Source organism: Crocodylus siamensis, chromosome 14 (assembly GCF_052110815.1).
Source record: "Crocodylus siamensis isolate JL-2025a chromosome 14, ASM5211081v1, whole genome shotgun sequence".
Taxonomy (NCBI): domain Eukaryota; kingdom Metazoa; phylum Chordata; order Crocodylia; family Crocodylidae; genus Crocodylus; species Crocodylus siamensis.
The window spans coordinates 21,628,096-21,648,175 of NC_143408.1; the positions used below are offsets into that span (position 1 = coordinate 21,628,096).

The 20,080-nt window shown below is 52.5% G+C and overlaps 1 protein-coding gene across 4 annotated transcripts in view; it reads right to left on the reverse strand.

Moving 5' to 3' along the window:
* The window catches only part of B3GAT1 (beta-1,3-glucuronyltransferase 1), a 72,778-nt gene that overhangs the window by 4,582 nt on the left and 48,116 nt on the right, over positions 1 to 20,080 (reverse strand). For 2 of the 4 annotated variants that reach the window (XM_090026821.1, XM_090026823.1), the window contains exons 2-6: positions 14,700 to 14,828; positions 14,433 to 14,579; positions 11,211 to 11,716; positions 6,632 to 6,928; positions 280 to 394 (exon numbers count right to left, since the gene is read on the reverse strand). In XM_090026821.1, coding sequence (XP_089882947.1) covers positions 308 to 394; positions 6,632 to 6,928; positions 11,211 to 11,716; positions 14,433 to 14,579; positions 14,700 to 14,828 — 1,166 coding nt within the window. In that variant the 3' untranslated portion in view covers positions 280 to 307. The remainder of the gene's footprint in view (positions 1 to 279; positions 395 to 6,631; positions 6,929 to 11,210; positions 11,717 to 14,432; positions 14,580 to 14,699; positions 14,829 to 20,080) is intronic. The other 2 variants (XM_090026822.1, XM_090026824.1) reach the window with 2 other exon arrangements.

Here is a 20,080-nt window from a genome sequence, read left to right on the forward strand (position 1 = left end):
CTCTGTTCTCCTTTCTGTCCCGCTTCAGGCTTTTTCTCCTGACCATAGATCCTTGCCTTCCCATGAGGGACTTCCCTCCTTATCCCCCATATCATAAGCACCTTCCTTCTCTTTAATGTCTCCCTCATCTATGACTTTCTCATCTCCCGAATGTTGCTTTTCCCTTCCCCTTTCAGAAAAAGAAAATTCTCTTTCAGTGGGAAATTTCTGCAGGGTTTTTTTTCTTTTTGCTCAATGCTCTAGTGTCTCCCTAGGGAGCTTTGACATGGGGAGCTGTACCTGTTGGTCTCCGCTCATCTGTGCAAGGTCAGATTTCCACGTTGGGGTCTGTGAAGCCTTTCTTCCCCTCGTTCACCAGCACAGGCTTTTCCGTCCTTGTGTGCCAGACAAGGATCTGAACCAAACCAGCAGAAGTCATTAGCTGCATTTGCTCATTGCGCTAACAAATACTATTGCCCATTAAACCAATAGTGTGATTTAACCACATGCCCTGGAGCCTAATGGTGCATTCACAGCCTTAGGCAGGTTTGTATAAAACTTCATTTGGCCAGGCTCAGCGACAGCTGAAATGCTCTGTGCACAGAAATTACCCGTTTTACAGTGCACCGTCTCAGCACATTTAACCTGCTCCTTCTATGGACTTACCAACTTCTAGAGGTTCATCAACCTCGGCACTGATTTGGGGGCCGTTCCATCCCCACCAGGCATTCAAACTTGTGTGAGTGCGTGGGGAGATGCAATGTGTTTCGCTGGTGGCAAACTGAGGATCAAGCCACCGCAGCATCCTCCAGTATACCAGAAAGGGCTGACAATGGGAAAGCACTTTTTTGGTTCTCTATTACCCTCCCTATGGTGACTTAGGAAATAAAGCCCCTGGATGACAGCTGCTTCGACCACCATCATCTACACAGGCTAAAAGGACCCTAGGTTTGATGTTCAGAGAGAGTCAATCCTGGAAAAGGCAAACATGGCTGCTCTGGTCTCAGTGGGCGCTTTTCTCAGCCCAATAGTTGTAGCCCACTATTCATTGCTCTTTTTCTTTCAAGGTGTCCCCCTAGGAGGCGAGTTGGGCAATTATTTTTTTAGGACTTCTTAGCACCTGTTGCCTTCCTTCCCCACATCTGGCAGTGTCTCAGTCCTGGACCTCCTGCTCTGAGATGTGTGCGTAGTTGCAAAGCTGAAAAATCAAGTTCTGTGAGTTGAGATGGGTTAAACTGCATGCTAGTGAGCCCCATGCACCGCACAGCAACCCATTAGTCCAACATCACAGCATGCCAACATCCCTTAGAGATGCCACCAATTGCTGCTGCTGCCTTTCTGTCCTTTGAAAACAGGCTCTCTAGGAACAGCACAGCTCGCCATTCCCGGATCTTTCAGCAGGCCAAAAATGCAGTGCATACACTTGTCCTCTCAGTGCTGAGTGCACTGAGGCTTTTATGGTTTTGCAAATGAAAGGATTTCCTGGGCACCACTGGGTCCTTCCCTAGGAGGGACCACAGAGAAGCACTTGGTGCTTTAGCTGCAACAGTATAAAATGAGGGTGGGTCTTGAAAAAGCAATGAAAAAGTGTCTGAGGTGTCCTACCTGCCCCAGTGACAGGCCCAGTGGGCAGTGCTGGAAGCTGGCTTCATCCCCTGTGCCCCAGACTTGAATACATGTTCCTTATTGCTGTTTTCCCAGCCCCGCACTGGTGGCAGCAGTTACACCCCTTCAGAGCTCCAGTTTCCGGCCCTCCATCACCTGTGCACTGTACGGCTGCTTACCTGCAAAGGGCTTCCCTCTAGCTGCTATGCCAATGCCCTGTGCCTTTAACCCAAGCATCCATGATCCATTGCATATGCTCTGCTGCTGGCTTGTTTTTCCTTGCTGGTAATGAGAGCGTATTCTTCTCTGGAGGCTGAACTTGGCCCTGTCTTCTTGTCTGTGGTTAAATAGCAGCCCTCTGTCCCTCACCACCCTCTGGTTAAGCCCGTAGGCCAAATTCAGCTTCTATTTGAGAAGTCGCTGCACTTGCGGCAGGAAGCAAATCCCTCCCTGTAACATTAATGTAGCTGCTGACCTCCACCAGCTGGAAGGAACGTGGTACAACTGATCTCCCGAGCTCTTTATTCCATGCTACGCAGCATGCTAGTCAGGCTGTCATCTAGGCCAGAGCAACAGCGAGGTGCAGCTTGACTGCCTTGGCCAGCCAGCTCATTTTCAGAGCAGTGCATTCCCTTTTTGTGTCAAAGGAGGCTAGGATCTTACATAAATACAGCTTGAAATAATGCGGAGGCTCTGTAGGCTTTGAGACTTGACCCTGGGTAACAATTACTTAGACAACTTTGGAACTACTAACAATTTGTCCCTATCAGCATCCAATGCAAGGGGCCCTTTGAGCAAGGCATTGCTACAGGTCTCAATCAGGATCCACCTTTAAAATCTCTGCTACTGTGACACCTGCTTCCTTACAGCTGTGTCTCCTTGCCCAGCCCAAAGCATCCAAAGCCAGACCAGAGCATTGAGATTAAGAATCACAAGCAGCGGAGAATGAAGAGGCAAGGGGGCTATCCATCTCCTTCCTGCTCTGCTCCTGCATGTTCCTTCTCCAGAGCAGGGTTTTTTCTCTGCTGTTTTGTAGGCAGGAATGACACAGCCGGAGCCAAGCTGCAGGAGGGCACAGGGGGAAGTAATAACCCCAGGGGCCTGCTCTGCCCCTTGCCCCTGCATGACTGCAGTGCAAGTGGAGACTGCCCTGAGTGCTGCAGCACAGGCAGAATGATGTGGTGCTGTTTTCCCACCCACTCTGCGTAAGTGTGATGACATCAAGTGCAAGGCAGAGGAAGGCAGGCTCCAGGGACCCTCCTACCCCCTAACAAGTACTGAGATATATCATGCATTTGAAAGCATTAGGTCTTTTGAAGCAAATGCTCTGCTGACATCTAGATCCTTGGCCCCACTGCATTAGATGTCTGCATGTGGTCCAGGGCAAGTCTGGCAGCTGGGACAGACTGCTTGTGTAAGCAGGAGCCTGCATCCAAGCTTGTCTCCAAGAGCAGAGGAAACCTTTCCACAGTCCTGAGTCAGCAGTGGTGTGCCCAGTTTCAAGCACTGGAGCCATTGCAAATGGTACAAAATGGGAACTCATCACAGGCAATGTCCAGACTCGCAGCTGAACCCAAAGGATATTTCACAGGGGAAGGGACATTGCATGGGGGATTCCCCATGGCTCTGTGCAAAGCAATGAAAGGGACTAGGCCGAGCCTGGCCTGTGCTGCTCATGGTGCAGGTTGTGCACATGGTTACAGTGACCTCAAGGCATATGCTTTGCTTCAGCCAGCAGCACTTGGATTAGCTCAAATGTCCCCGGGATTGATGCTGCAGACAAAGCTGGTGTGGCCCAGAAAAAAGGAGGTGGGGCGGGGAGAGAGGCTTTCAAACCATTTCAGGGCTTTGCCTTCAGCAGGCATCACCCAACCAGCTCAGCTCTGTGCCTAGGCACCATGTCACACTGCACCAGTAGGAAGCCTGAGTGCAGACAGGCAAAGGAGCCACTTGATGCAGGGCACTCAGTCCTCCTGAAAACAAGGATGACCTGCCCCCCCGCCAGCTGCAGTTGGCAGCAGTAAACTAGAGCTGTTTCAGACCTGTGATGACAGGAAACCACTAATTCTAGTCTCTTTAACAGCTAGAAATATCCCTCGTGAGGCTGCAGGCTCCCAGTTTCTGCCCTGTTTTTGGAGGGACTTATCTGGGACTTTTTTCCCCAACTTGGAGCTAGTTCAAGTCCAGTAGCAACTGCAGCAGCTGCCAGAGGCCAGGACAGAGGGCTTACTTTTCTTCTCCAACTCCACTGAGTGAGCTGGTGATGGCAACTGAGCCTTGCCTATGGCAGTGCCCTCCACTCACGCTTGGTCTCTCTCTGGTCCTCCCAGCAGCAGCAGCAGCAGCAGCAGCAGCAGCAGCAGCAGCAGCAGCAGCAGCAGCAGTTCCTGCCTGGATCCCTTAGATATTATCCTACCCTCCATTCCAGACCCAAACATGGCCCAGACAGGGCAGGGAGACAAAGACAGACTATAACTGCAGCCACAACTGAGTTAGCTCGACTACATGAGCCTGCTGAATGGTTATCCGTGTGCTGCATGTACACAGGATCCCACCTCCCCCCTCCTCCCCCCAACATATTTTCCATCTTCACTCAGGACATGACTGTCTCCTTCCCTACAACCCCTTCAGCTTGTGCAGCTCCTGGCAGGATGTGGGGGCTCCTTTCCCCTGCCCTCCCTCTGGAGCTACGCTTGCTGCAAGTGTGCCCACTTGTAGTACTGATAAAGTAAATCTCTGGGGCATCTGTGCCAAGGACATCTCTGGCTAAGGGCATCTGTACGCAACTGAAGTCCTGACCTGGGCCCCGTTAACCCTCGTCAACGAGCACATCACAATCCTTAATGCATGAATGCCTCTTTTACAGACAGGCTGGCAGTTGCAGAGCAAAGACTGAACCCTCACAGTCAGCACAGCCCCCCTTGGGAGAACAAATGCCAGTAATGAGGTCAAAAGACTAGGTGCCAGCCCAGCACAACCACCCCCAGCACTGCTGCGGAGGCCTGCCAGACAACAAGCTGGTGCTAGCCTTGCTGTTGCTGGATCTGGATCTGGACTCTGGTCCATGCTGGGCACAGGAGAGAAGGAGCCACTGCTGGGCAGAGGCTGTGGAGGCAATCAAAGCCCGTGGCATACGGCTGTACTCGGAGGCGGTGTCCCGTTCACAGTAGGGTCTCCTGTGAGATCTCCACTGCTGCGATCTCACAGGAGAGCTAAGCCTACTTCTCACCCTGGCTGGACACTGCTGCTGGCTCTTCAGCTCTGGGCCAACAGCACCTGCCTAAGAGCAAAGCTTGCACATCCAGGTGGATGCCAGCAACTAAAAAGTCTCCAAGTGCCTGGACACAAAGCCCTGACCATGTGCTTTGCAGGAGCATCCTCCACGTCCACCCACCCAAACCTCCCAGTACAAGGCCTTATTCTGACAGCCACCTCCTACGAGCGGGGCTGCAGCTACAGCAAGAGGCTGGAGGGCTGCTGCTGGACCGGCTGCAAGCTCACTGTAGCTCGCCAGAGGAGTGCTGGATTCCTCCTCCCACTTCCCTCTGTGCATTTACCCAGGGGAGGTTCACGCTGGAGTGTGTTGTACACAACAGGCCGGCTCCCCCATTCACAGCCCCCTGCCATCTCATCACTCGCATCCCGCAGCACAGTGGAAATATTTAATAGCTGTCCTCTAGATGATCCTGTTCGGTGAGAGCGGCAGCCGGCAGCAGGGAGGGGGAGGGATGCAGGCAGGTGCTATGCTTCTGATCAAGTCTCTGCTTCACTCCCAGCCATTGAGACACAAAGGCCTAGGCCCTAGGCTGCCTCCCTGTCCTATGTTCCCCCATGCCCAGTCCTGGCCTGGATCCTGTCTCTCTCACTGGACTTCATACGTGAGCAACATTAAAGCCAAAGGAACAGCACGGTTCTTTGGGTAGATATGATTTTTTTTTTTTATGAGACCAACTGAGTAGCTGGAAAAAAGAACATTTTTCCAATTGCTGAGTTGGTCTAATAAAAGATCACATCTACTCAAAGAACCTTGCCTGCCTATGTCCTTAGACCAACACGGTGACAGCCAAAAACCCGAAGAATAGCACAACATTTCGCAACGGGCTTGAAGAAGAAAACCTGGCAGAAGCACCAGTTTTCAGTCTTTTGTGACGGCATAATCCATCCCCTTCCCTCCTCTGCTTCAGATGTGATGGTGCTATCACCAGCAACACCTTCCCCAGCATAGGAGGAAGAGTTTCAAACCTCAAGCAATCACTTTCAATTCCTGCTGGCTGGGCCTCTGGGGCTAGATCCCAAACAGTGCCCAAGACCTTAGATTCAACCTCCTCTGGAGATCGGTTGCCTCATTCCTCCCAGGACTGGACACCCCTAATCATAGGCAAGTGAGAAACTGTCCACAGGAGGTATTGAAGTGCCTCCTCCCAACCTCTGCTGCTGTGCTTACGCAGGGCCCCTTGCACAAGAGCCAGCTAGGCTCAGATGTCCTTGCATTTCTGGAGGCACACAGTCCACTCAGAGGGAATTCAAAGGCCAGTGATTTTATTCAAATATTTCATAATCCCCCATGCAGTCAAAGCTCTGGGCTCTCAGGTCTGGGGCTACTTCCTTACATTGCAAAGTTCTCCTTTCCAAATGCCAATCCCAGCCTCTATTGGCCCTTCCCCTTCCGCAGCAGATTGGTTTGCAGCTCTCCACTGAAAGGAGACTGAAGCCCTGAAAAAGCTCCCATTGCAAAGACTTTCTGGCCATGGCGGGGAAGAATCATTAGCAGCACTCAATCCCCTTTTGACCTTTCCATTGTCCCTGCTGAGTTGACCAAATGTCTGCAGCAGCACCTCCCACAGGACAACAGGAAACTCATGCTTGCCCATAGCTGGATAATTGGCTAAGAAAGGCAAGAGAAGACCTTTCCTGCACCCCTCCAACCCGTGGATTCTCTAGGATGTTGGCTCTCACAATATATCACAAATATCAAATATATATCTCACAAAATGGGTGCTGGAGAGTGGGCCCATACTCTCCCTGCATCAGAAGGAAGGGACCGTACCTTAGTGCAATTGGCAGCTTTCGGCTCAAGGTCATTCAAGGTCACTAGCTCCCGGAGAAGGCTGCTCTCTTGGTAGCCCCCCTTCACCCCTCGCAGTTTGAAGTAAGCCTGAGATCGCTGAAGGATCAGCCTGAGGTTCACAGCAAAGCCTGCCATGTCGATGGCGAAGGGGCGATGGGGGTCAAACACGGTCTTCCAGCCATACACCTTCCCTGCTGCATTCACCTTGGGCGACTCATAGCGCAAGCCACCCACAAAGGCCACCGGCCACACTGACACCTTCCTGGTCGTGCGCATCTGGAGGCAAGGAGAGAAAAGGGGATGGTGAGTACCAAGGAGGACTTGCTCTGCACAGCTCCAGACACAAAGGTGGGACTCCCCCACCACCAGCAACAGGGAAACTGAGGCACAGATCAGAGAGGCAGGCCGCACATGATGAGTCAAAAGCACAGCTGGGAAGACGGAAAACATTTCAGAAAGCTAAAAAATCCCACAAGATAATCATCCTCAAATGACACTGGCAGTTGTCCCCATTTTGTGAGTCACCATCCATGGAAAAATGGGACAGCACTGGATCTGTTTGGAGCAAGGGACCACAGCGTGGCTCTCTGGAGGGGGCAGACAGCTACCCTCTGAGCTCCCAGCAAACAGGACTCCACGTGGCAGCTCCGTCCCCTGTGCCCTGCTGGCTCCGCTGGCAGGAGCACGCGCGCGCTGCACTGCACCTGTTTACAACCCAGATCAAGGCTCTCCCAGAGGGACTGTCATCACCACTAATTACAGCGAGGGAGACCTGGAGATGTGAAGGCACCTGTCCTTTTGCATTACACACAGGCTAACGTCAGCCCCCCAGCCACAGGGGACAACGGTACACGCTGCCTGAAGCGCATGCCATTGCCTCCCTACTGCCTTCATGCAGCTGAGTTCAAGGGGAGGGGAGGAAAAAGCCGTGTGGGGTAACAGAGGAGCCGTAATGCAGTGTGCCCTCCAGGGATCCACTGGGCACCTTAGCTGTCAAGAGGGCACAAGTCAGGCTGCTGTACTGAAATGGAAACCTTTGCTTTGGATTTGTCTTGTGCCTATAGATGGCTAGATGCGATACCTGCTGTCCCATCCTGTCCTATACCCCCTGTCTGCTGCTGGCTGCAGGGACTGGTGTGCCACAGGGCTTTGCTGGCCGATAGGGGCATGGAGAGGCAGGGCATCACTGTGTCCTGTCTTCTGCTGCAAGGGCTTGCAGGAACTGGGCAATAAATCCTCCCTGATAAACAATGTGGGGAACACTGCACCCATGTGCACAGCTGTTTGGTGGCTTCTGGATGGCAAGGGTGGGGAAGGGCTTGTCAAAGAGACAGAAGGGGGAGCAAAGCGCTGACACCACTCGGGTCAGGTTACTGAAGCCCGTTCTAAGCATGCAATGTGGCAAAGAGGCAGAACTGAAGCAGATGTGGAGGGAGGAAGAACAGCCCTCTGGGTTAGCACTGGATTTAACTCCTGGTTCAGTCACAGATGCCTTGAGTCAATGAGGGCAAGTCATGGCACTGCTCCGTGCCTCAGTTTCTCAAGGTGCAAAATGGCAAGAGCGACCCCTTGCAACTTATCAGGAGAGCTCTGCTGGTATGCAGGTCCTCAGACAGACGTGTTCTGCCTTCCACCACCCTGTCTATGGCACAGGTAAGAACAGAGCCCAGGAATCTGGGCTCCAAGCAGGTTCCTCTAAACCCTAGACACAGCATCCCAAATGAAGTTCTGGTTTTCATATCAACTATGAAGAGACATTTCTTAAAGTTACTTCTAGTGTTTCCAGTGTCCGAGGAACACAGCAGAGTCCCCATTGCCTGGGCTTTTAACAACGAGCCTGGACACATGCTTCACTGATAAGGATAAAGGAAGGTGCTTGCTTCCTCTTGCCTTGACGTGCCCCGTTCCCCACCACATTATTCCTACCCACTCGCGGTGCATCAGGACTGGGCTTCCTGGGGCAGCTTCAAAGCAGCAGCGCTGGGGAGGATGGAGATGCTGAACCCCAGACACAATGGAGAGAGGGAAGGCCTGCTCCTGAGCTAATGAACAGTGTCCTTCCTTCAGGGATGAGTCCTCTCAGTCGGACAGGGAGACCGTCTCTGTTAAAATTTGATGGGAGAGATAAAAACCCTCCACACAGACCTGGTTCAGCGCTCCTTCCTTGCTTCAGCTCTCAATTGCCCATTCTCCTCTCTGAACTGTGCAGTATTGCCATTTCCCTGCCCAGGCCATCATACTGCGGTCATGGCCGAGGTGGTCTGAACACCCGAAGTGAGAGACACGAAAGGGTCACGGAGCCTGCTCTGACCTTTTCCCTTCCACGTGGAAAGGGTGACAGGTGAGAAATGTCAGAAAAAGTGAAGATCAGCATTCGAGTGGGAAATGTGCCAAGGTGTTTGCTGCACAGGGACTGTTCTCTGCCACACACTTCCCTGCAATCCCAGGCTTAACTGCATCCCCTCCGATAGGAGGAACAGCACCAAGCAGAAAGGGACTCATTACAGGCCAGTGGAAAGCAGCAGGGAATGGCTCATCTCTGCCATGTACTGTGCAATGGGGATAGCATTCATGCGAAGCCTGAGACAGATCTCTTTACCTAAGACAGAAACCGGGTACAAGGCTGGACTTCATTAGCCTCAGAAGCAGCTGCAATGCCTGAGGGGCTCCTGCAGCCCTGGGGAACCAGGGTTTGAAGGCAGGGTCAGCAGGGAGGCTGATGGCCACTGCTTACACACAGAGAAGGACAGAGGCTGGAAAGCTCATGGTGGAGCCACCTCTGGGAGGCTTTACACTGACCACTGCTACTTAGCAGCTAGTATTTCACCCTTGTGCAGCACCAAGATTGGACCAGAGGATTTCAGAATCCTTGGCCAATGCCAGCAGGTGACAGTCTCATGAGGCCCCACAGGCATCATCCCCATTTCGCAGGTGGGGAAACTGAGATACATGGGAATAAAGAGCCTCACCCATGGCTACACTCGGAGTCAGCAACAGAGCTGAGACAGGACCCAGCCTGCGCACACACAAGAGACAGGACTGCCGGGACACAAAGCGCTGAAAGGACTCGTATGCATTCACCGTGCCTTCACTCTGGAGACAGCACACCTGGGCTGAGGTTTCAGTTGCATCTCCCAGCTGGGCCAAAACACCCTGGGAGCCCATTTTCCTCCAGATGCTCCAAGAAAGGTGGCCTTGGAGGCAAGTGCCTCACGGCCCATTGTGAGGGCGACGGCAGAGAGCTCTCGTCCTCAGAGCCAGCAAAGGAGCACCGACAAATGCAGGCTGCTCAGCCATGTGCCTGAGGAGCCACTTGCACAGCCTGCCTCTGAGCAAGATGTCCTGAAGCACAGTGCCCATGCCATGCTCAGAGTGAAGGCTGGAAGGGCACTGTCTGTGTCGCGCCAGGATCCTGACAGAGACAAACAGAATACTAGAGGCAGAGGCAGAAGCAACCAAGCTTCAAGGGAGGGGAGATATCCAGCAACACCTAAGGTAAGATGCTACATGGACTAACAAAAAGCCAAGAGGGAGTGTGATGTGGGACAGGTAAGGGGATTCCTCCCCCACCCCTGACCCCAGGAACCTGCAGCAAAGCAAGCAATACGTCCTCCTGCCTGGCCAACCCAGCAACATGAAGCAGTCCTGCACAGCCAGGTAGGAAGGACTGCTGATGCGGGGGAAGATTCAAGACAAGTGGTCATCAGCTACCTCTGAAATCTTCTGCCTAAGCAGGTCTCTTGTCTCCCCATCCTGTGCTTTCCCCACGGTCTCCTCCTGTCAGCCTTACTCAGGGGACGAGTCTCCCTGGCTTGCAGGGGCGGGTGCTTGTAGCTTGTCAGCAGTAATCTCCATGCTAGTCCCCCACCCCAACCCAGCGACATCCAGCTACCCTGCCCCGTTCTGCACACCCATGCCGTAACCCAGGGAGACCCGTCACAGTGGCAGAGTGGATGCATTTCCAAAGCAACAGGAATTAAGAAAGACGCTTGTGTTTCCATGGCTTTCTAAAGCACAGGCACAGCAAGCCCAGGCAGGGGCTTCCTGAGAGCGCAGCCACGAGATCACCCCATGACTTCTCCACAGCTTTTATATTCTGTGCTGCATCTGACTGAAACTCAAGGAGGAAACCCTCTGCTCATGAGGCAAGCGGAGCCATCCACTATCCCTCCCTGCAGCACTGGGCCTGGCTTCCTTGCTAGATGCCTTCTTATAACAGGATGCGGTCTAGCTGTAAAACCCTAATGGAGCCCAAGCCCAGGTACTTTGTACCATGTAGGGGCTCAGTTGCACCGTACCACTCACCCCCCCTGCACTGCAGTGAGAACTAGCTGCATTTTCTTTCCACTTAAGCTGAGTATAGAAGACAGGCCCAGGGATCATGAGGGAGCCTCACGGTGTTACCTGCCAGCTGGAGTGGCATTGCAGTTGTCTCCTGCCTTGTAGCTTGGCACCAGAACCATAAATGGTGTTACAGACACCACTGGGCATGGCTGTGGGGACCTGCACAAAGGCCTGCAAGCTCCCAGAAGCCAGGCAGGGCCCGCCTGTGCCTTACCTCCTCAAAGAGCTCCAGGCTGTAGGTGTTGTCATCGTCAGCAAAGTACACAATCCCTGGCTGGCTGTTGTTTTTGTTAAAGGTCTCTCGCAACCACCGCAGGGCCAGGTTCCTCTGCATGGTCCCACGAGGGATGCGGGGATCCCTCATGTCACCCCGCAGCTTGTAGTTGCGGGGTGTCTCCACGTTGAGGTGGGTGTAGTTCAGCCCTGTGTCCCGTAGCAGCCGGGTGATGAGGGGGGTCCGGCGCTGAGAGTCCTCCACTAGGATCCAGTGCAAGTTGGGCACGTGCAGGAGGGTGTTGGCCAGGCGCGTCAGCTCTGCTTTCTGCACCGGCCGGCTGTAGGTGGGGGTGATGACGTGGATGGTGGGGAGGGTGTCTGACCAGGGGGGAGGGCGGGTGTAAACATACTCTGTCCTCACCACCTCCACAATGTCCCGGTCGGACAGGCAGTATTCCTTAGCGTCCGAGCCTGGGGCAAGATCACGCCGGGAGTCGCCATCATCTGAAAGAAAGAAAGCGCCCGGTTACCCTGCAACAGCACCCTCTCCAGCACCCCCTCAGCTCAGCCAACAGGCAGCTGGGCACCAGGGAAGGTCACCCTCTTGATCTGACAGCAAAGGAAACAAGCTGAGAAAGAGACTTTTGTTGCAGGAAGCAGGGATGAGTCTCATGAGAAAGAGATTCCAGCTGCTAAAATAGCTACATCAGCAAAGCACTGACAGCTCCAGCCCGAGACACCAGCTAACTGCTCAGAACAAGGAGCCACGTGGACCCAGGGAACGCACGGCTGACCATGACAGCTTAGCCTAGAGTAATAAATGCTGACATTGATACAGGACCTGCCACCCCAAAGGATCCAACTACACTTTGTACTTGGTGCCCTACAGAACTGCTTCTCCCACCGCAAGGGGCTCAGCAGCTGGTCACAAGTGCACAGCAATAGCTCAGGGCAGGACTGGGGGCACTGGAGCTAGCGAAGCTGCAGGGAACCCTGGATAGGCAGGTTAGAGTTACCCCCTGAGGGATCTGGCCAGCATGCTCGTGGATCGTATGCTTTTGGGTCACTCTTTAAATCCAGGCACTGAGAAGAGATATAATCTATGAGCCGGGTGACCCCATGCTCACTATGTGAGTGTCCATCCAGTTGAGAACAGTGTTGGCTAGATCTGGGCAGGACGTCTGTGGGACTGTGCAGGTACAAGTGACAGCACGATGTCCATTGCAAACCATGCAGCGAGCACAAATGACTGAGACACAGAACCATGGACCAGGTGTCATGCTACACTGGCCAACACAAGGTGAACCTCCATGCGGCTGTAGCTGCCAGGCCCCTCAACTCCTGCTACTGTAGTCAGTAACAAGCTACAACTACAGCCTGATAAAAATTGCTGAGAGACAAACTTTCCTCCAGGATGTTAGACAACTGTTACCCTGTAAGCATCTTATGATTATCTGATAGTTACATTTTCCAGTAGTGGCTGATACTGGATGCAACAGAGGGAGACTGCAGGAGCCAAGGACTGGAGGTCTGACCCAGGAGAGCATTCCCCATGTTCATACTTTATGTGATTCTTCATCAGCCATTAATCTGGATGTTGAGGTGAGCAGCACAACTAGTGTAAGGCCCAGTGCTCCACAGTGCTGATCTTCCTCAGCACAGATCAGGATCAGCCCTTTGTCGGGTGTTTGCAAAGGTGTAACCCTGGAAACAATTCACCCCACAGATAACCTGGGAAATGAACTGGACTGACTGCACTCTGCACCTGGTGCATTCAAATGGAGCTTGGCCAGGACACACAGGACTGTCAGCAACTGCTGGTGGGTCAGATCATATAGCTTTAAACCCCCCAAGGACTTCTATACCACACTGGTCAATACTCTGTCTTCTTCACCTTCCAGCCAAGCAGTTCAGAAATGCCTGTCAAGTGCTAAAGGACTTAGCCCTGCACTCTTGCAAGCAGGTCATTGTTTTCAACCTCATTTTCCGATGGCGAAACCTGCCAGCCAGGGTCAGAACCTGGTGCCAGCTCTGAGCCAGGACTTCCAGGAGCTCTTCTTCCAAGCTGTAGGTCGCTGGTCATTCACAAAAATGGCCCCTACTTTTCAAAGCATTAGGCTGAGGCTGGAGTGATGGGGCAGATGGATGCTGTTTCCCTTTAACAGCATCACCATGGCTCATCACATTAGCCTTTCAAGTCTGGGTTTGGAGCCAAGCATTTTCCCCACCCACCCCAACTTAACTGTACTGGACTCTTCCATGTTTGTGAGCAAGCTTTCACCCGCCTGGACCTTTCCACCTTTTGTCATGGGAACCATTTTCCTTTTAAAGCATCAGACTCCAGGTGAGGAGTAATGCAAAGCCACACCGAAGAGATGGAAGAGAGGGCACAGGGACAACACTGGACATCACACGGCAAAGAAGAAAGATTTTGAAGCAAGGGAACCTGAGCTAAGTCTTCCCCTTCAGCTCCTCTCCACAATGGACACCAGGAGGTCCCTTCCCCATGGAACAGGTTGGCAAAGGGCATGGGCCAACTGGCCTCTTCCAGCACATGGCAGCACTTGTGTTCCTTGGTATGGCTGCCACTCTGAAAACCAAGCCAAAGTCCACCTCCATCCACAGAGTGTCCCAGAACCACTTACTTGGATCTCATCTTGGTTGCTGCAGGCCACAGCTCTGCTTATGCCTTGGGTGCTGGGTAATGCAGAGGCTGCTTTTCTCCTGACACTAACTTATCTGGTACACGCTTTCTGCTCTGCTCCTTCAAGTCCAACAGGGATGGAGTTCACCAACCTTCAGGGCTTGCTGGAAGAATTCTCTTTGCCCAGTCTGTCTCGGAGGGGGCTATCTGGTCTGCCCATGAGGGGTGCTTCTGTTGTATGTGTCAGTGCGTCTATCATTTAACTTCTACACACAGCCCTGCCAGGACCAGGAAAAGGGTTGTTTTTTTGCTTTTCTTCAGGACGAGTGAGGATCACAAAGTCACTGGTTGCATTTCCCTTCAATGCTCTATGCTATGGATTCTGTCCACTAGACTGGGGAGCTACGTAGCTCCCAAGACATGAGACGTGAAGCCTTAGCAAGACCCTCCCAGAAACAGAGACTGCTGCAAGAACAGGGACCGTAAGTTGAGATGAGCATGGTTGTCATGGGAGAGATGGAATGAGACATGGGCAGGGGTGCACCGAGCTGGCATAGGCCAGGTGGTTTCTCTCACCCTTGTGCACTGCAAGCAGTGGAGCAATGGTGCTCTGGTGCCAGACGGTGATTAGCAGTGTCCAGGGCAGAACTATCAGCACGATAGCCAGGATGTCTCGTCTCTTCGGCATCTCCAAGACTGACTGGACCCACAGCTCCTCATTACCTGACAGCGAGAACCCCAGAGACAGAACAGCAGAGCACATGGAGAACAGAAATAAATGGGCAGGAAGGAACAAGGACAGAGAGAGAGAGCAGCAAGGGCAACACGGCTCGCAGGTCTTACCAGCGCTTACAACCCACCCATTGCAGAAGCAGGTTTGGCGGTGCCACAGCTCCACGGGCTGGAGGTTGCTCCGGGGGATGCTCACAGGAGCCGCAGGCTGGAGCTTCAGGGGCCCATTTGGAAGGAAGCCTGCAAGGTAAAGCAAAGGAGCCTAGGCAGGGAGAAGCACCGGGAAGAACTGCTCCACGGAGAGCTGCCTTCATGCTAACGTGCCTTCCTCAGGAGGAGGCGCCATCGGGGCAGCCAGCTGCATCCATCCTCTGGAAGAGAGCAACCCTGGGTGTCTGGGGCTCTCCCATGACCCAGAGCACCCCAGAAAGTCCCTGGTTCTATCAGCCAGACAGTGATGTAGCACATCTGCATCTGAGCCTCTCCACTCCCAGGCATAAGCTCTGGTGCATGTTTATGTGCATGTCCAGCTCATGGGGTGCCCCACCACCGTCTGTGCTATCCCCACACTCCCTGCAGTAAGTATGCCCCAGGCAGCCCACCAGCCTCTGTGAGCTGCCAACAGCCATATCCAGCTTTCACCGCTCTGCATCTTAATGCTGCGTTGCTACCCACAGAAGCCCTGGACAGCAATCTCCTGCACAGCAGGCCCTGGCCGGGGGTAGAAAGGCCAGTCTCCCCCCTACTGCGCCCAGCCTTGCAGAGAAGGAAGGAGAATCCCAGGAGTGCCCGGGCAGTGAGTCACTAGCTCATGACACCCACTAGCCCTTTCTGTCTCACAGCCTTTGCAGTCGTTAATGAAGCCTCACAACCCTCCTTGGATGCGTGGGCCCATTCAATGGGAGGGAAGCAGCAACTAGAAGGATCATGTCATTTGTCTGATGTAGGAACCAGTGAAGGAGACTGGTTGACAGCTTAAGAGCTGGCTCCCAGTCCTGTTCTCTGACCAGTAGCCTGTTTCTCTTGCAGGCTGAGGGCTCAGCCAGGACTCCAAGGCCAACCCCTCACTGGAAGGCCTAGTCACTATTGGGAAAACAGATGCAATGCCACTGATTGCTTGGTCTGCATGTGTCACTCTCACTACCATGGCACAAGTTACCCAGACCCTCCCATCCCGCCCTGACTGGGACTGCTCCCACTTCCGGCTCAGGACTCTGGTCTCCTGCTCTCCTACAGAGCTTGCTCCTCCTGCATGGTTAGCCCCTCTCTGAGGTGTCAGGAGTGCAGTTCATGGAGCTGCCACACTGCCTTAGTCTGATTCAGTGCAAAAGCAGGTGAGATGGAAGCAGGCGGTATCTTATCTGAGCGTTACCCTGGCCAGCAGTGGGCATCCCTCATCAGGCACCTGCAAGGTGGGCGGTTTGCAAACCTGGAGCACTGCTCAGCGCGCTTGCTCCCATGAGGGAAGGTGTCAGCCGTCTGCTCATGGCACTGCACTGCAGGCAACACGGAGCACCGTGAGCACACCCTGGCTGGAGGCAGAGAGGTATCTGATGTCAGAGCTCTGGAAGGCATCAGCCACCTGCAGGGTAAGCCCGCAGTCTGCTTTGTCCTTTACTTCTGAAGCCTTTCCCAGTTTCCTGTGCAAGAGCCAGGGTTGCCCACTGCCTCCCAGCAGTCTGGACACTGCTCCAGAGCAAAATCCCGCTTCTCAAACAACCAGAGTCTGGCTGTGTGATGCTGACCGAGTCCCCCGAGCAGCAAGCAGGTTAAATCACTGCTGGCATTGTCCCCATTGGCTTGTGGTTCCCCATCAATGTGTGGACATGGGGAGACACAGGACACAGGGCTCTCATATCACAGCCTCTCTCCTCACCAGCCACTGGGCAGCATCTGCACAAAGCCACAGCATCTCCTCTGCAGAACACATCCACAGGACCCCTCCAGAAGGAAATCTCAGCTCTAGCCCCATGCAGCTCTGAAGGGAGGGAGCCCATGCTTAGTGCATGAACCTTACAGTGACTGCTGGCTTCTAGGGAAAGCAGGTGGGAAAACAGACTTGCTAAGGAGTAGCTAGAAGCCAGTTCACTTCAGTCTGCTAGTGCTCATGAGGGATGGCACAGGGAGCACGATGCACGCACCCAGGGCAGACACTCAGTGTGCAGTACCCTGGCCTTAGCGATGCCTCTCCCTGCGCTTGGTGCTCCACAGCCAACTTGCTGACATCCTGGGAACCTCAGGGCTCTCAGTGGGCAGCGGCCTGCACTGGTCTCCCCATGGGAGAAAGAGCACGCTTCGCTCATTCCTGCACCACTTCACTCAGCATTGATTCCCTTTAATATTCTGTTGAGCACTTAACAGCTCCCCAGCCAACCATCTGACTCCTATTCTCCAGCTGTGAGCCATCAATACAGCCCACCCCTTTCCCTGCACAGATAGCTGTTGAGTATGAGCTGCCGTCCTAGCAGAGAGTTAATGGGGACAGTGCCCTCTGCCATGGAAACATGACTTCTCCAAACCTCCTCAGGCTTCTTGGCACCCTTGGCTCCTTTCACATGTGCCCAGTTCTGGTGGATTTGTTGCTCTGTGTGCATCATAGTTTCTACACATGCCTGTTGGTGTTGTGGGGGGGCATCTTTGTTTTAATGAGAACTGGAGCCATCATCATCAGCTCTCTGCCTCCGAAGTCAGTCCCATGTTTGGTGCCCTTTGGCTGTGCCCAACAGTTTCTCCTCCCCTGTATGCCACACTCCCTCATCTACACAGGGGTATACTTCTAACATGGATGGGAACAAGAGCTTATGGCACGTTCTCCCCTGGAAACAAAGGTCCGTCTGAGAAGCCAACAATGCTTGCCCTAAACACTGACTTGTCCTACCTTCCTCAGTGCTTCAGCCCTGCCTTGCCTAGTTTCCTTCCACAGGAAAAGCTCCCAGGCCTGTGAAACCACCACTGTAGCCTCTTGAATCCCTCCTGCTACCACAACACCAACTAGTCAGTCCTGGCGTGAGTTATGCAAGTAAAGAAGGCCCATTTCCCTGCTACACTCTTCATGTCATTGTTATCTACTAGCATGCCCTGCTCAGCTCTGCTTTGTTTGTTCGCTGTCATCCAACCCCACTTACTCTATATCCTGCAGGGGCCAGCAGCCTCTTCTTGGGTATCTGCCAGTGGCCACGCACAGCAAGGCCCTAATCCTGATGTGGGATTCCTGTCTTAAGAAGAGTAGAACTGCAGGCCAGCAGGGCCAAAGGATGGTGAAGAAATGGTCAGCCTGCAATGGGATGTCCAAACTCATAGAAGAGCATGAATATCCCAAGCCTAGCTAGAGCTGGGGTTTGACTGCTCCTGCAAGGCAACCGGCTACATTCCCTTCCCTCTGTCAAGCAAGTTGTTATGGGAATAGAGAAATTCATTTTCTGGCAGGTATTCCTTCATTAATGTTCAAAGAACCCAGTCACTGGGAGCTGCTGGACATGCTTTGCTCCTTACAGAAGGCAGTCATGGTCAGATACCCTTGGGCTGTTGGCCTGTGATTTCTGCACAGTCAGGTTTCCAACTTTCCATCAACATGTGGGAACACACCCCGCACTCTACAGCACAGACGTTTGCTCAACATTAGTATTTTTAAGCAATCTGATTTTGCGGAGGACCAGGAGAAGCCCAAGCGAAGGATGCTCTGTTAATTCATTTTGGGTTCCCATAAACAGCATGAGTACCAGCTCCGGACAATGTTCCTTAAAGCCATGAGAATGGAGAGGGGTGATGGCTCCAGTTCCCATTAAAACAAAGATGCCCCCCCCCACATCACCAACAGGCATGTGTAGAAACTATGATGTACACAGAGCAATAAATCCACAGCCACGGTGATGCTGCAGATCAGGGCCACATGGACCTTTACAGAGATCATCGGGATGAGCATTAGAGGGCATGAGTTTCTGAATTCTCAAGCTGAAGGATGCCTGCCCTCCACTACTTTTTCAGTCAAAATCACAGCATTAATTCCCATGTTTCTTCCTGGTATTTCTTTTCCACAGAATGCTTTTTCATTTTTCAATGAGAAAGTTCAAAAAGAAAATGTGTTTAGTTTTCATTTTTAATGCTGGGGCTTCAGTGAGGCTTGTCTTCCACCAGAAAAGGGAGAAGTGGAGTAAAAAAAGAAAAAAAAAGAGAGAGCGAAAGACAGGTTCCTTCCCCAGCCTGGAAAACATACATTAAGCAACAATAGCTCTCAGTTTTTTCGGAAATGGAAGTGAGACGCACATTTCCAAAACACAAAAGAAGTTTGTTTTGTCAAAATATGTCAAGCATAATAAAGTTGCATTTAGTGTGAAAAGCCTTTCTTGCCCCAAATTGAATGTTCAGTGTCGGGGAAGTGCAAGGTCTATGACACACAGAAAAGTAGTTCTGGCTCCATGCACTAGAGGGCAGTGGTGCACCTAATCAATATGTTATCATGCCGAAAAGACGCTGTCCTGCTATAAAAAAATCACATTGAAAATAATTTATCCTTGTGTTAAGTAGCGACTTGTTGGATTATTAGAGTCTGAAAGAATGTTTTTTTCTAAATCAAGGGTAATTGGCATCAGCTGTGCCACTTCACTTTTGAAAGGACACTGATTTGATTTGCAATCTGGTTTATCATGAGTTTCACCTTCCGTCTTCTGCGCAGCTGCCATGTGGTTGTGCTGGGCTGTCCCGTGCCGAACGGGTAATGTTTAGAGGACATTACACCAAAAACTCTTAATTGCATTTCCATGGGTATTATTTAAATCATTCACTGCCATAAGACAGCATTGAAGCCAAGGGCTTGGCGGCACTGAGATTGGCATCTGGATAACACAACTTGCCGGAGCCACAATATTTTAAGGCACCAATGCCGAAGGCAAGTTCCCTTGTGGGCTGGTTAGCCCCTAACTGGGCACTGGAGGGATTTGTATGCCTTCTTCTGCTGCCGCTGGTTGAGAGAGATCTGGGTAACTGGCACTCACCAGCAAACCGCTTCTATTCACAGGACAGTTGTGTGACCGTACGCTTGGGGCCACACACAAGCTACAACCCCTGCTACCAAACTCCATTCATACAGGCATCAGCCCATCTCCTGTCGTATCTAACAAGTGGCTTTGGTGATTACCAGGCTTGTTTTATCCCTGGGGGAACTGAGGCACGCAGTGATTCAAAGAGTCTTGTCTGAGAGCACCGGACAAGTCAGAAACTGAGCTGGAAATAGTCCTGCTTGGCCCAGCGGACAAGAAAAAAAGTAATGCCGATGATTTGTGTCTGACCAGATGGCTTCTGGCAGTTTGTGTCCAGGTTTGCACATCGGGGTGAGGTGTGAGGAGCAGGGCAGAGTGGGGGAAGTCACTGTAAGACGCTTGCTTGGGATTTTGCTGTTTGGCAGAGATGGCTTGTAAAACATAGTCTAAAAATAAAGGTAGCAATAAAAGCCTCTTGCTCATTAATTACTCTGTAAGCCATTACTGCCTAAAAAC